Source organism: Hippoglossus hippoglossus, chromosome 12 (genome assembly GCF_009819705.1).
Source record: "Hippoglossus hippoglossus isolate fHipHip1 chromosome 12, fHipHip1.pri, whole genome shotgun sequence".
Taxonomy (NCBI): Eukaryota; Metazoa; Chordata; class Actinopteri; order Pleuronectiformes; family Pleuronectidae; genus Hippoglossus; species Hippoglossus hippoglossus.
Window position 1 is genome coordinate 19,264,266 of NC_047162.1, and position 16,412 is coordinate 19,280,677.

The 16,412-nt window shown below is 43.5% G+C and overlaps 1 protein-coding gene across 6 annotated transcripts in view; it reads right to left on the reverse strand.

Moving 5' to 3' along the window:
* LOC117771313 (transcription factor 4-like) overlaps nucleotides 1–16,412 on the reverse strand; it is a 157,613-nt gene continuing 141,201 nt past the window's right edge. For 3 of the 6 annotated variants that reach the window (XM_034601525.1, XM_034601528.1, XM_034601529.1), the window contains 7 exons: nucleotides 15,834–15,913; nucleotides 15,498–15,707; nucleotides 6,314–6,446; nucleotides 4,170–4,327; nucleotides 2,998–3,232; nucleotides 2,184–2,334; nucleotides 1–441 (listed from right to left, as the gene is read on the reverse strand). In XM_034601525.1, the coding sequence (XP_034457416.1) occupies nucleotides 393–441; nucleotides 2,184–2,334; nucleotides 2,998–3,232; nucleotides 4,170–4,327; nucleotides 6,314–6,446; nucleotides 15,498–15,707; nucleotides 15,834–15,913 (1,016 nt within the window). In that variant the 3' untranslated portion in view covers nucleotides 1–392. The remainder of the gene's footprint in view (nucleotides 442–2,183; nucleotides 2,335–2,997; nucleotides 3,233–4,169; nucleotides 4,328–6,313; nucleotides 6,447–15,497; nucleotides 15,708–15,833; nucleotides 15,914–16,412) is intronic. The other 3 variants (XM_034601526.1, XM_034601531.1, XM_034601530.1) reach the window with 1 other exon arrangement.

Below are 16,412 nucleotides of genomic sequence, written 5' to 3' on the forward strand. Positions count from 1 at the left end.
TATATATATAGAACCCTTTTATTCTTTAAAACTGGGAATGCTGATAAAACAAGAAGTACAAGAAGAATTTCTTGGATGATGTGATTCCAAAGACTTTTGTCCGTTGCTGTCACTTTGTGTGAAAAGCTCCCACAATCCTCCGCTTCATCGCGGCCACGTGACGGCGGCGGCGGTTTCAACGTCTCCAAAAGTGGCGTCCGGTTCACTTCAGCGGCGAAGTGACGAAAGCGACTAGTGTGACTCTGCAGTTCGTGTTCTCGACAGAAGAGGGAGACAGAGGCGAGGAGGAGGATCGGAGACGACAGACGAGAGGAGAGAAAGAGGCTGATCTGATTGGTCGGGCTGAAGCGACAACGGGTTTGATTGAGAGCTGGGTTGCTATGGAAACAGCGTCAGAGGAAGTGGTCACTCATCATCTTGATGAACTCTGGCACCTTCGACCTGGACGGACGGAAAGAGAAGAGAAGAGTAAATAAAGAAATAAAGAAATATCCTGCGAACAAGAACACACACAAAACATTTGTTGACTTATTTACTCTAACGCCCCTAGTGGTGGCAGTACTTATTACACCCCACGACAATAATAGGGCTGAAAATGTTTGTTCAATCATAAACGAAAATCTTCATGTGAGTAAATCCTCTGGGGAGCAGGAATGAGCTCAATGAAATCCAAGACTACATCTTATGTGTGTGGTAAATTTCGTGCTCATCAGTAGTTCTTAAACTAACTTACTCCAGATCGGAGTATTTGATTTATTTGAAGATCATAAATCTGAGACATAATTGTTGCTGAGCAGAAACAGGACGATACAAAAATCAACACCCGCTGAACTTAGTCTGAAACTTTGAGACTGAAGACAAATTTGTTTCTCATATTTTCATTATTTTGGATGTTGGAGTTTGCTGAATGCACGGATTTCCAAATTCTCGAAATATCTGTGAGTGAGATACTGGAATAAAAAGAGTTTCCTAAATGTTGACAGACGTATTTGTTTCCTAGAAATGGACTGAGATCAATAAGCTGCTTGTTAAAAAGGAAACTGATTAAAAAATGATAATCTGGAATTTGTTTCCACTTGTAAAACACTACACATCCTTTAAGGAGATGTACACAAGCAGCTTTATTACATCCACATGATAGTAATCAACCTATGTTTTAGTAGTTTAGTACCTGTCGTCCGTTTCAATATAAATACTCAGAAATGTTCTGAATTAATATGAAACCTGCACAAAACTTCAATGAATAAAATATCTTTTCCAGATAAGAGACCATGTGTGGTTTTGTCTTCGTCGCTCCTGCTCCTCAGCGTCAACATTAGAACAAGCTGAACTTTACACAAACAGAAACACAGGTCGAGTGTAAAGAGACAAGAACAAACACGTTCACACATTAAAATCACACTTACGACCAATCTGTTGTTAAGATGTACCTGAACCAGACAGAACCTCACTTTGCATCATCAGCTCCGACAGGATTTAACTGTCAGGAGCCGAACAATGTTTCTCTATGAATTTAGTCAAATAATCACGATTGTTTATTTATCTAAATGAGAATTTATCAACATGTTGTTTGTGTCATTTTAGTTTTTTGGAATCAGGAGAAATCTCAATACAACTGGATACTTTGTTTTCATCAAGATACAAATAAATCTAACTTTATTGTTTTGTTTATAGTCACAAAGAAAAGAGATAAAAAGTAAAAGAATATCAAATATAAACTCCTCTATCTAAGTTTTTGGAGTTTTATTTTGAAATTAGGACTCAAAACAGGAAGTTTTGCTTCATTTAATATTTTGGTTTAGTGATGAAAACTGAACAGGATTTTAAACGTATCTTTCCAGTTGTATTTGAATTGAATTAAATTCTGCAGGAAGCTGCAGGTTAAAAAAACACAAACAACACATGAGTCGATATGAATGAAAATCAGAAAACTGATTCTTTGTGAATTTCATTTTTCCAATTATCCGAAGTGAAACTAATATAGAATGAAAAACTTGTTTTCATGGGGGGGGGGGGGGGGAAGTTTTGTTTCCAATTTCATTTCATTGGATAGATGGTTTTTAAAATGAGTAAAGTTTCTGAGCTGGTTTCTGAATTAAAAGAGTTAAAGGTACAACAGCAGATTAGTTTATAAGTGAAACCTTCTGACCAATCAGGGGGGAGGAGGTGGGGCTGTGTTTTACATTTGTCCCATGGGGTTCGACCCATCGCCCATGACGGAGGCGGCGGCGTGGTGCGCGGCGGCCAGCGACAGGGGGGTCCCGTCCGACGTCACCGTCACCTTCTCCTCCTCGCGGCGCTTCAGACAAGCGGCCTTGGGGTTCAGGTTCCTCTCTGCAGGGAGATAACAGAACATTGGTTCTCTTTCTTCTCAGAGATGGTTTTTGTTTCAGGCTCCATCTTGAACTGAAGAGACTGAGAGGGCGACAGCTGCCACCACTGCCCTCTACTGGAGCCTCTGCAGTACTGCATGTGCTGTAAGTGAGCGGCTCTGCTCCAACGTGAAGTGAAATCATTTGACTTCATTAAATCAGCAGAAGTGAGAAAAGTAAAAGTTAAATAAGTTTTACTTATTGATATTCAGGTAAGAAAGTTAATGATGTACTTTTACTTTTACTCAGGTACATTTTTGAGTTCTGTTTCCACAACTACGGGAAAAATCACATTTCTCATAAAACAAAAAACAATTTTTAAAGCATCACATTTAAATTCATTTAAATATGAGCGACTTTAACGTAAAGAAGACAGTATTAGTATGAATCTAGGACCTTATATATTAATGTTTTTAGGAGATTTTAAGACCTAAAAGTTCAGATAATTAAATTTTAGACCGTTATAGATGTTTTTTTCATAACAAGCTCTTTGGTCCTTTTTTTAATGACCAAGCAGTGAAATCACTATTTCTGCCATAAACCCTCAAATGAGCGTTTTGCAGATGAGGTTCAGTATCTCTGTTGCATCGGGGTCAAAGGTCACGTGTCTCTCTCTGAACCTGACCTCGGACTTGCTGCTCCAGGCTGAGGATGACGGCCACGGCCTGGTGCAGGATCAGTAACTTGGTCTGAGGTTTGTCGCTCTTCAGGTGCAGCTGCACCATCTTTCCCAGCTCCTTGAACGCTTCGTTGATGTCACGGACGCGCAGGCGTTCCCGTGCGTTGTTGGCCATCCGCCGTTCCCGCTCCCTCTCCATCTTCTGCTCCGGAGACAGGTCCTCGTCCTCGTTGTTGCTACGGTGACCAACAAAGAGGAGAGACACAGGGGAGAGGAGGAGGAGGAGGAGGAGGAGGAGAGGAGGGATTTCAGGATGAAAGCTCAAGTTAAAATTTCTGTGGAGAATCTGATGTTGATGAAAACCTGCAGTAGATTCTGTGTGGAACCTGATGCATTCTGGGTATTTTAAAGACTAATCTGCCGTGTTTCATGTTTTCAGTCAATATGAAGAAAATGTAAAATTTCAAATAGAATATTTTCGTTTCTCTCAGCAAAACAAGACTAAAGGAGGTTTGGTTTATTACAGTTGCCAAAGAGCTAAACATTAATTTAAATTTAATAAAACTTGACTCTGTCTTATGTTTTTAGTCTAAATCGTTAAATTTGAATGGAAAATACAGCCAATCACAGAATATGTGATTTGATTTACATGCTTTAGTTTTTCTATCGTCCCTCATTCATTAAAATACATAATTTGTTACAATATGATCGTACATCTCTGTAGCTGTTAGAATTTATATCTATTTAACAATATGGTTTCATATCAGACATTTTCTGAATGTGTTAAAATTTGTTTGACAAAGTTGAAACTCATTTGGTTTTAATCAAACTTTGCAGGATAAGATTTTTGGCTGCACATCAGATCCTTAAAATACTAATGAGGTGTGCTAAGCTCCGCCCCCACGTCGTCTTCAGCGCCGGTTGACGTTGACTCAAGCGACATCATCTTTTCTGATTTAACGCGTCTCACTCTGGTTTCACGCAGATTTGAATTATTGCTCCCTAACACATGTATGTGATATATGTTCAGCTGTAGGGGGCGATAGCAACTAGGAAATAATAGGAAATGTTAGAAAATGGATGTGTCGCAAAAGAGTAAATAAAATGAGCAGAATTACAAAGAACAACACAGATCGTCAACAAGTTTTCATCAGCACAAGTTTCCCAAACATCCGAGATCCTGACCTGTCATTAGCTTTCAGCTCCTTGCCGTCGGCGTCCTCCCTCTTGGGATCCAGAGGCTTGGAGTCCTGGAGGTTCTCGTCGCCCTCGTCCTCAGACTTGATCTCTGAGCTGACGGAGGAGGCGCTCTGGCCCTGATGACCTCCGGACAGCGCTGCAGGAGGAGAGAGGAGGAGAGAGGAGGAGGAGAGAGGAGGAGAGAGTTCATCAGAAACATGGACAAACATCAGTGTGATGAGAACGACAGAAAACGACAGAGGCCATCTTTGACAAACATTGAGTCAACGTGGATTTTACACATTTGTTTTTGTCCCTTGTCCCATCTGCTAACACAGAGGAGGCAGGGTTTATGAGCTGTACTACAGCCGGCCACCAGGGGGCGATCAGGACACTTTGGCTGCATCTTTATCAAGTTTACATCCACACAGAATCCAGAGATAAAACTGCTACACTGGATTCAGCTCGTTCATACGAAGTGAAACGTGTTGAAATGTGATTCAGGCTGGTGAACAACACGAGGTCGCTCCAGCTTCAGAACATGTAAAGTCTCCTGAGCTGCCGACGTCGGGTCGACGCCGCTGATTCCCAGGTCCACCTCCAAGATGGCGGCGGCCGGGGAGAGACGTGGTGCAGCCGCTGAGCCTCCGTCTCACTCGGCTGAACAGAGCCGCCTTTATCACACGTCTGTATGGATCCGTCACTGGGTCGCTGCCAACGTCTCCGTCAACACACACACACACGGGCGACTGTCGGCCATTTTGGATCTGCGTTTGCCTGACTGGGTGCATTTTGTGCGCGGCTTTGAGTGACGGCCTGTGTTTGTTTTGTGTGTACTCGTGTGTGTGCGTCCGGCTCCGTACAATCACTGTGTGTTTGTGCATAAATAGCTGCATGTATTTAAATGAACTTGTGAAAAGTGACTTTGTGCCTCTGAGTGAAACCAGGAGGACGAGAGACGGGTGGACGCAGGAAGCTGGGGACGAGCCTCAGTTTGTCTATAGCTGTGTGTGTGTGTGTGTGTGTGTGTGTGTGTGTGTGTGTGTGTGGGTGGGTGTGTGGGGGGGGGGGGCAGAAAACACACAACTACACACGTGATGTTGGACGAACTAAAAGAACAACCTGATCATCCAGCAGCAGAGGATCCTACAACTCACTGGATCATCACACACCTCAGGATTTATGTTCACTTTAAACGATGCACGTACATTAATACATGAATAAGTTATGTTCTATATTTACTGTGAAAATCATCCTTCCTCCAACACACACACAAAATCTCATAAAATGATTTAAATGTAAAAACAAATCTGAACTTTACTGTTCATGAATAAAATCAAAGACCTCAGGAAACCACAGCTCTGCCAAAAACATTTTAACATCCTTTATTTACAGCCTCCACGTGTGTGTGTGTGTGTGTGTGTGTGTGTGTGTGTGTGTGTGTGTGTGTGTGTGTGTGTGTGTGTGTGGGTGTGTGTGTGTGGGTGTGTGTGTGTGTGTGTGTGTGTGTATGTGTGTGTGTGTGTGTTATGGATGGATGCAGGAATAAGAACTTCTGGCTCACTGTGTGTGTGTGTGTGTGTGTGTGTGTGTGTGTGTGTGTGTGTGTGTGTGTGTGTGTGTGTGTGTGTGTGTGTGTGTGTGTGTGTGTGTGTGTGTGTGTTTCCCTCTCTCTCTCACCTCATTACACACTTGGCTCTGGATGCTTCTGGCTGAACTTTGCTGCCAGCAGACTTATTTTCAGCCTTTAAAAACCGGCTCAGGGCTAATTTGCTCCGCAGCGCGCTCATATACACTTTAGCTCCTCCACATATAACACACACACACACAGACACACACACACACAGTTTATCCATTTACCCTCCTCGCTAAGTGCCGCTCCGCCGGTGGAGATGAAGCTCGCCAGCTGAGATCCGACTCTACGCTTCTTAACTTTCTGATCCTCGATTGGGTCGAGTTCCATCATCTTAACCTGTGTTTCTTTTTCCCCACACACACTCACACACTCACACTCACACACTCACACACTCACACACTCACACACTAACACACGACTCGTACGACTTGTTGTCTGCGTGTGTTTGATTTGAACATCGGAGGTTCGATTCTCCCTGTATCTACTGCACGTGACGTCTTGACTCACCGCGGTACGGGTCGGGCTGGTTGAGGTCCGGCGACGAGGCCGACTGACCCGGCAGCTGAGGCCCAGGCCCCTGACCGGCCATCGAGTGGCCGCTACGCAAACCGCTCCCGCCGTCTTCTCTGTGCGGGCCCACCTGGAAAACACAGATTCATAATTCATAATGATTAACAAACAGCTGCTGTGATTCTGCGACTGATCAGTTAACATCAGGTCTGCTGCTTCTTACTGAAACCTTTCAAAACAACTCTTAAATATATCATTTGATTTCTAAAAACACCTCAGAATCCTCCGAAAACTGGTTTTGGCCAATTCTATTAAAAAAAAATTAAATACTGCTTTGATCTATTTAAAGTACATTTAGTTCTTTAGTGATATATTAACTGCAGCAGGACAATGTGTGTGGGACTGAATTAAAATAAACTACAGTCAAGAATCAAAATTCACCTTGACAGGAACTACATGATGATCCATATTACATATATATGATATTATGTGTGTATTTATATTTGCATATTTTATTATAAAACAACTTTCTCTTCTTGTGATTTAACTGTTAACATTTTCTTATTAGTTTTTTCCTTTTTTATGTTCTACATTGAATTATTAAAATAAAATGCTTGTAAATCGAGTCATAAAATATCTTATTGATCCTCTATTTACTATATATAAAATACATTTGAATTATCTTTTCATGCATCTCATTTTATTTCAAATTATATGAATGAAATTTTTGCCCACAAAATTTTTTACAAATACAACTGAGTTCTTTCTCGCTGTAGTTTTATCTTTGGCCTGTTGAGGGCATCGTCTACCTTCCTGAGTCAGGAAAGGTCCCCATCTGTCGCTCACACACACACACAAACAGACACACACACACACTCTCACAAACAAACACACACACACAAACACACACACACACACACACAAACAAACACACACACACACACACACACACACAAAGACCATTCCTCGAGATGTTTTAAGAAGCTGCTCTTCCCTGTGCTTGTGTGTGTGTGTGTGTTTGGAAGTGTGTGTGTGTGTGTGTGTGTGTGTGTGTGTGTGTGTTTATCAGTGTGTATCTCCGTGTCTGACATGTATATTTACTGTTTTTTTTTTTAACTCAAGTGTGTGTCCTTGTTTTTTTATGTGAATTTCCAATGGACGCTGTAGGGTGTGTAGGCCTCTGTGTGTGTCTGTGTGTTTGCGTGTGTGCTTGGCTGAATCCTATCCATCTGTCCGCCACACACACACACACACACACACACACACACACACACACACACACACACACACACACACACACACACACACACGAAAGCACAACAACTGACAATTATCTTAATGCCCATATGTTTAATTGTGGGATTTCTAATTCCCAGAGCACCGAGCAGCTTCCAGCAGGGACTCACTGTTTTGGCACGAGATGGGCTCACTTTGTGTGTGTGTGTGTGTGTGTGTGTGTGTGTGTGTGTGTGTGTGTGTGTGTGTGTGTGTGTGTATCTGTGTGTGTGTGTGTGTGTGTATCTGTGTGTGTGTGTGAGTGTGTGTGTGTGGTGCCAGCTCTCGTATTGCGTCCTGTGGCTCAGAATCTCTCTCCCTCCTCGTCCTGAGCTGTGTTTTATCAGCGGGACACTTTTCTCGATATGAGTGGTGATAGATGTTCAGACCTGGAGACTGTGAACATGGTGTGTGTGTGTGTGTGTGTGTGTGTGTGTGTGTGTGTGTGTGTGTGTGTGTGTGTGTGTGGTGGGTCTTTAATGGCGTGATAATCAGACTGAATTGCCATTTCATTTCAATCCATTATTCAGCCTGACATGGCGCCGGTGTTAGCTGCGTTCTGTTTGTGGAGTCGCTCCGACCAATTAGCAGCGAGCGACGCGTCCATTCAGCCGATGTCGCTCACTGGGAACAGCAGCGGTTGCCCGTGGTTGCCATGGAGAACATAAATCAAGTGTTTGTCGCCATCGATCAAATAAACGTGTTTGTTCAACAGTTATTGTTTCTGTTCATTGGTTTACAAAGACCAGTGGAGTTTAATCTACACTTCGTTTCAGGCTCGGACACAATTACATTCTTTTAAAAAGTTCTATCGAGTTTAGCATCGTGTCGTTGAAGTTTAGACCATTGAGTTCTTTATTCCTCACATTCTTCCTCCCTGGTGGCTACATTACCCACAATGCAACTCAACGCATGTCTTTAAGTCACTTTATTTAAATGTGCTGCAGCGACGGTGTGAATAAAGTTGTTTTGAGAATGAAATCCGTCTGTGTGTTAATCCAGCTGGATGACGGCGAGGTCTTGCCCGCCACATGCTCCCTCGCTCCCTGCAAATACCACAAAATGTCGACCCGTTTGTCAGCATGTGTGTGTGTGTGTGTGTGTGTCTGTGTGTGCGAGCGTCCACAGTCTGTGTCCACACGTCTCTTTGCCCTCTTTTTTCTATTCTTCTTCCTCTCCTCTTTCTCCCGTGCCTTTCCTTCCTGCTCTCTGCCTTTCATCACCGCCTGGATTCCCAAATGCAAAATGGCAGCAGAGAGGGAGCCGGGGAGCGCGGCGTACATTTTTAATGGAGGGGCTTTTATATTTTAACGAGCCTTCCTTCTCTCTTCCTTAATTTAGTTCAATGAGGAGGGATGACAGGGAGACAGACGGAGGAGAAAAATATAAATAAATCACACAGAAACTGATCTGCTGCCGGTGCAGCTCCGATATTTGCCACGAATCGCTGCCACGTTCGCTTTCCCCCGCAGGTTCCACGCAGCTGATTGGACGGCAGCTACACTTAATCGCCAATGACAACACGGAGGCACCGGCGGAAAGTTTTGATTTAACCGTCAACACGTAAAGTCCGTGAGTGGACCTTGAGTTCAGGTTATTTAGTTTTGGTTTGTGCTGATTTTTCGTCAGAGCTGCGTTCAAGGACGCTCACACATCTGTGTTTTGAGAGTTTAAAATCAAACACAGGGAAAAGAATACAGTGGTGTTTTTTTTTTTTTTCATCTTCGCCTTACAAACGTTACTGTTCGGCAGCCAAGTCTGAAAATGTCAGAGTGTCCTTGAATGCACCAACAAGGAGAGTTTCCAACAGCTGATTCTCTAACATCCTGTCAGCTCCGTGTCAGACAGGAAGTGAACACGTGACGTGATGATCATGTGACGTGTTGGACGGACTCTAACAGGAAGTTGAACGTCTGAGTCGCAGTTTGTTGTTTAGATAAATATCAAGAGATTTAAATTGGTGCGTCACATGACGAGTGGGTCACATGACCTTTCTTCATTTACTTTAGGTTGGTGAATAAATTAAAGTTAAGATAATCAAACATGTTCAATGCATCACAGCATCGTCCTTAAATAAAATAAAATTCAACCAGTTAGAAATTATAATTTTTGACCTATTAGAGAATGAATTTAAGTTTCTGAAGATTTGATGCCGATTTGATTTCTACATTAATCTCCTGCCTTAAAAGTGTTGATTTTTAACAAACAGCTGTAGGTTGAGAATTCATTAATAAGAACCTACAATTAAAAGTATTTTAATATCTCAACTATAGAAAAGGAGGAGGAGGAGGATGAGGAGGAGGAGGAGGAGGACGAGGAGGTGGAGGAGGAGGAGGAGGAGGAGGTGGAGCTGAGTAACTGTCATCTGCAATGTTGTTGATCAGTGAGTTCATTTAAAATGTGTGTGTGTGAGAGTGTGTGTGTGTCATCTCTTGACCCAGAAATTCCCTACCTTCTCTTCTTCCTGTGTAATCAGTGCACTTACACACACACACACACACACACACACACACACACACACACACACACACACACACACACACACACACACACACACACACACACACACACACACACACACACACACACACACACACACACACACACACTTGTCATGCAGTTGTAAACAGTAGGGACAAGCCTGAGTCTGTGTCTGACTGAGAGAAGAAAAATAAACTCAATTCACTAACTCTGTAAATTGTAATATTTCAACCTGCATTAGATGAATTTCTGCAATTTCCATTTGTCGTTTCTGATTATTGTCGCAGGCTGAACAAAATAAACACACAAACACAAACACACACACACCCCTCTGTGAAAGGCAGGAGGAGAAGAGGAGCTGTGACATGAAGGAGGACGTCCACTTGGGTTTCTCATCTCAGAAACTGCACGACTCAGTTTCATGAGCACATTCAGGACAATGCACACGCAACAGAGCCGACTCTCACGCTAACGTACCATGCTAGCTATCGATACAACCAGAAGAACACAACCAGAAGAACACAACCAGAAGAACACAACCAGAAGAACACAACCAGAAGAACACAACCAGAAGAACACACACCAGAAGAACACACACCAGGTTCACCCACTGCTTCTGCCTCCATTTTACATTAATGTGATTTGATTGGCTGCTGCTGCCATTACCCAATGAAAATTAAAGGTCTGCTGGACTTCTGCTGTGAGCAACACGTCGCCATGGACCCACGACGTCACCAGGTTCATACTGAAGGAGCCTCGAAGCCATGAATGTGATTGTTGATTCAAAATGTAAGATTCAAACTGGACCTAATTTTTGTATTTATGACAAAAGAAAAAATAAACTGTGATTCACTGCAGGACATTGGATATTTAGACTGGAGGCTACGTTGGTCTGACTTTAACACGCACACACACACACACACACACACACACGCACACACACACACACGCACACGCACACACACACACACACACACACACAGTGGAATGGTCTGCTAACTGTACAGTCTGTGCTCTGTGCAAGCTCAACACTTGACAGAAAGCACCTGCTGTAGCAACGTCAACACACACACACACACACACACACACACACACACACACACACACACACACACACACACACACACACACACACACACACAGTGTTGAGGTTGGACTTCTCCGAGAGGAAAAGTGGAGCAACATTTTCCAGCGGTGGGATATGTTTCTTTCTGTATTCCGCGTGTAATGAGCAGAATGAAGAACGTCAGGCTCCTGCGTTTTGTACAGTGTCAATAAAGGAATAAGCTCCATAGAGTTTGTCATTGTTGCAACTGTTGTTTTTGTGCCGGAGGTAAATGGAGCAGTGGATTTCCATCAGCTTACCGTGAGTCCACTGAGGAGAGAGAGGAGCTGCAGAGCTTTAAAAGGCATTAGTGTGTTTTACAGGCAAAGTGATGCAGATTATGATCCATTTCACTTAATGTGACTCCGCTTAATGGAGAGAGAGAGAGATCTGAGCTGACCCCTCCCCTTGTTTCAGGGTCACATCCTCGCTGAGCGGAGCTGCATCAACTGAAAACACAGTTTAAAACCTGCACACTGAGTCGGGGACACTCTTCTTCTGCACGTTTAGTTCACTGCCTCTCTGCTGCTGCTCTGTTTCTGCTGTTTGCAACGATCAGACCGTTTCATGTCCATGAATCACTCTGACGGCCGGGAGATTAAACAGAGTCTCACGAACTGTTTTCAGACATGAACTCCAGAAAATGTCCAGAAATCTGGGATCAGACATGTTCTGGAGTTAGTGTTTCTCCTGTCCGGGTCAGAGTCGCTCAAACAGGAACATGTGGGGAGCAACACGTCGGAGCCTTATCACCACCAGCTCTGGAATCTCCTTCGTCTTTCCACGTTCTCGTCTTCTACGTGCTACAGAAAGACGATTGACTGCTTCCCCATTGCCAGTGGAGGAGTCTGCCTTCCTGTTTTCCTCCCCGGTGATTCATGTTGCGATGCATTGCACAATACTAAGAAGAAATGCCGTTGCACGTTGTTCCCAAAGATGGAAAAACAAGTGCACGACACTTACGAGCCAACGCTGAGAAAATTCAACGTGCGTCATCGATATCCTGCAGGAGAAGATGCAGCGTCAGCATCTGCACGGCTAAAATACAGAGGAAACTAGCTTGTTTACCTGAGAGACAAGTTTCCATCTCTGCCGATCGGAGCTGGAGCTAAAAACCTGTTTCTACCACTGACGCAGGAGTGAAGTCGGTTGTGTCCGATCACTTTGCAGATTTGTGGGGTTTTGACCAGTGGGAAAGAGGCTTTAGAAACAGGGCATTTTCCTGCTGTATTCTCACACGGACTCACTCAGACGTTTTACTATGGAACTGGAGCAACTCACTCAGACGTTTGCGTTCTCACGTACAGAACATTGTGGAAAATGTCCGGACCTCAGTGCAGGTCCAGACATCAACAGTTTACAGTCAGCTCCACAGAGGAACTGATCATCGTCACTTGGACGTATCGAGGGGAAATAAAAAGCTAAATGACCGAAGACAACGTGGGAACACGTGTGTGTGTATCTACCTCGAGTGTACGAGTTCTAATGTGTGTGTATACGATGCATTCCTGTCTGTGTATACGTCTCCCCCCCCTCTCTTTCTCCCACATCAGTCTACCACCTGTTTTCCCAGAGTTATGACCTCAGCCTGCAGGCGTCTCTGCCTAACACTGCCAAACTACATACAGCTGTGTGTGTGTGTGTGTGTGTGTGTGTGTGTGTGTGTGTGTGTGTATTAAAGAGAGAAAGAGGAAGAGAGAGAGAGAGAGAGAGAGAGAGAGGGCGTGTTAATGAGAAGATAAAAACAAAAGATGGAAAAAGAAAATAAAGTAAAAATGTAATAAAATAAGTGTCAATAATAAAAAAGAACATGTGAGTGAAAGAGAGAGAGAGAGAGAGAGAGAGAGAGAGAAGTCGCAGCTACGAGAAACGACATGAAAGAGAAAAGAGGAAAGAAATATAAAAGAGCGGTCACGTGTGTTTTCAGATGTGTTCGCGTGGACACGAGCTAAACACAAAATAATAATTAAAATGTGTGAATGATGGATTACGGAGGAAATTCCTGAGAAGTTTAATCTTCATCCTCAAAATAAAACTTTCTGATGGGAAGTGGGAAAAAAAACTTTGTCAATCAGCAGCTTCTTTAGTTTTACTGCTCGATGGAGGCGAGTCCCCACAACGTGACGTTAAACAGGCACATGCACTGGTGTGTGTGTGTGTGTGTGTGTGTGTGTCTGTGTGTGTGTGTGTGTGTGTGTGTGTGTATTATTGGCTGACAGAAAAACAGACTCATTACTTTAAATCTGAAAACACACCAGACCTATAACAGCACACACACACACACACACAACACACACACACACACACACACTTCTGCTAATGAGGACAACACAAGGAGCACTTTCTGAGACTGTGTGTGTGTGTGTGTGTGTGTGTGTGTGTGTGTGTGTGTGTGTCTGTGTGTGTGTGTCCGTAAGTAAACACTCTTTTTCCACTTGTTGCAGACGCATGAAAACGAGTCGGAACATATTTGGAATCATTTCAAGATTGAGCTGAAAAGTAGTTTGTAAAAATATTAGCGAGAGGTAAACATGAAATGTTTTCTTAGGCTAAACCTCCGACTCACTTCATAAAAGTTAATCCTGAGTTTGTGTCCCGGGAGGAGAGAAGGCAGAAAAGTCGTTTTCAAGTTCAGTCGTTGAGTCTTTACCACAAACTGAGAATTAGATCATGAATTCAAACACACACTAATTCTTTTTCCACCATCTTTTAAATCTATGTGGAAAGTGTTGAATCCTTTTCACCAGCATGATTCACGGTGACATCCTGAACTTGCCTCCTCAGTAACTGGTGCAGAACGCGTCTGCTCCCACTTCAACCAGCACCAGATTCTCCCTTATCTCTCAAATCCCGGCAACGATCACTGGCTGCTACATTTAGGATTGATTCTAAGATTCTCCTTATGAAGCTCAGCAGTTAATCACAGAGCCGCTAACTCCCTGAGCTCCAGACCAAAGACCTTCCAACCAACTAGAGGTTCACAAGCTGAAAACTAAAGGTGTCCAGGCGTCTTCCATCAGGACCCCGAGACTCTACAACTCCTGATTTTAACATCATTAATAAAACATAATTTTATTATATATATTATATATCTAATAGAACAAAACAGATGTTTGTTTTTAATATTTTCTTTTGTTTATGTCTCACTCGTTGTTTTATTCCCATATATGTTGTAAAGCACTTTGTAACCTCGCTTAGATAAGTGCCATAGAAACAAATTGTTATTATTATTATATTAAAAACTGATTAAAACCAGGCATTTCATTTCTCACTTGAAGTCTAATTAAATAACTAGATGTAAATTTAATAAAACTTAAAGGTGTGATATTGATTTTAGAGAGAGAAAGAGATTGAAAGAGAGAGAGAGAGAGAGAGAGAGAGAGAGAGAGAGAGAGAGAAAGAGAGGGGGGGGGGGGGGGGGGGGGGGTGGACAGATGTGCGTGAGAAGAAGATACTGTCTGTGGTAGCTGGCCAACACACACACACACACACACACACACACACACACACACACACACACACAGGTGCTCTTCATTGAGAAAATAATGCTTTAAAGCAAAAACTTAAGGAAGAAGAAGAGAAGGAGGAACAACGCTCCTGCTGCTAGCGCCCCCTGCAGGCACCAGATGCTGATCAGAGCTTCAATACAATGCTGTTGGTCATTTTGTTGACGTGCACATTTTCATGCACCTTCGTAAAGTACGAGTCAATATAATCATCAAACTAACTTTTCTCACGACTAAGACGAGAAACCGATTTACCCGATTGTACTGAACGACTCCAACACAAAGACTAAAGTGTAGTTTGAAAATAAAAACTTATCGTAATGTCTGTGTGTTACTGTGTGTGTGTGTGTGTGCGTGAACATCTGGTGTGTGTGTGTGTGTGTGTGTGTGCGTGCACATGTAAATATGGACAGTAACGTACAACACAAATAAACAAAGTCTGAACAGTTTCAGGCATCTGAGTGTGTTTACACTGGTTTTCATTATGCTCCCTCTCTCTCTCTCTCTCTCTCTCTCTCTCTCTCTCTCTCTCTCTGTCTCTCTCTCTCTCTCTCTCTCTCTCTCTCTCTCCCTCTCTCTCTCTCTCTCTCTCCTTGTGTCACACATCTGTTCGGTTCATTGTATTTATTGTTTCAAGTTGACAAAAAAAGACAAAAGACTTAAATATGGAAAACATTACTGAGGTCTTGCTTCACGGGTTCGATTCCTGCTCTCCTCTCTTGTTTCGTCTTGGCTGAACATGAATATGATGTTTTTGAGGATGTGAAGTGACTAATTACTTTTAATAGAACTGAAACATGCTCCCTGTTCCTACCATGAGGGCGTGTCTGTTGGCCGACAGCAGTCCCGACCCGTACCCGCTGGTCAAGGCGCCCATGGCACCGTTGTGCGTGTGTGCCGCCCCGATGAGGTTGTGCATTTCACCGTGGCCACTGGGCATACCCGTAGACGGCCCCACCGCGTGGCTCCGCAGAACGTGGATGGCATCATCCAAACGCTCCAGACGGTCCTCGATACGACTTTGCTGCAGGACAAGTGGACACGGAAGATGTATCATTCCCCCGACCAAACTCTATATGTTACATATGTTATATTTACACATATACACAATGTGTGTGTCTGTGTGTGTGTGTGTGTTGTGTGTTCGTACCAGAGAGTGTAGCGGAGCCTCGTAGTTTGGCGATGACGCTCCCTGTCCACCGTTCCTCGACCACACAGCTGAACTGGCAGCTAGGAGAGAGGAGACAAGGAGACGTCATCAGGCGAGGACACTGAGAGATGTTTAGTCTAGTTCATATTAACATCCTGTGTCCCTCCCAGTGCATGCTGGGAAACGCTCCAGCGTCCCGTGGCCCCGACACAGGATCCATGTCTGAGAGCGGATTAGAGCCCAAACCTGTTCCTTTATGTGTCGGGAATAAAAACAGAAAGCACTCGACGTCCGGCACCAAACAAAACGTGTTCACAACAGACGAGGAGTCTCTCATCTTATCCACTCACGGCGCTCGGACATAAAAGACACGGGGACGAGGAAGAAAAGAGAAAAACAAACCGACTCATATCTCATTGCAGAAATGCAAATATCAGGCCTTTGTTTTTGAGAAGGTACAAGTGGTTGATTAGCATGAGCCCTCTGCAGAATAAACACGCTTTGTGTGTCTGCCTTTGTGCCCGACGCCACTCTGAAGGGTTTTATCTGAAGCAATAGGTCTCATTAGCTGGTAGACGG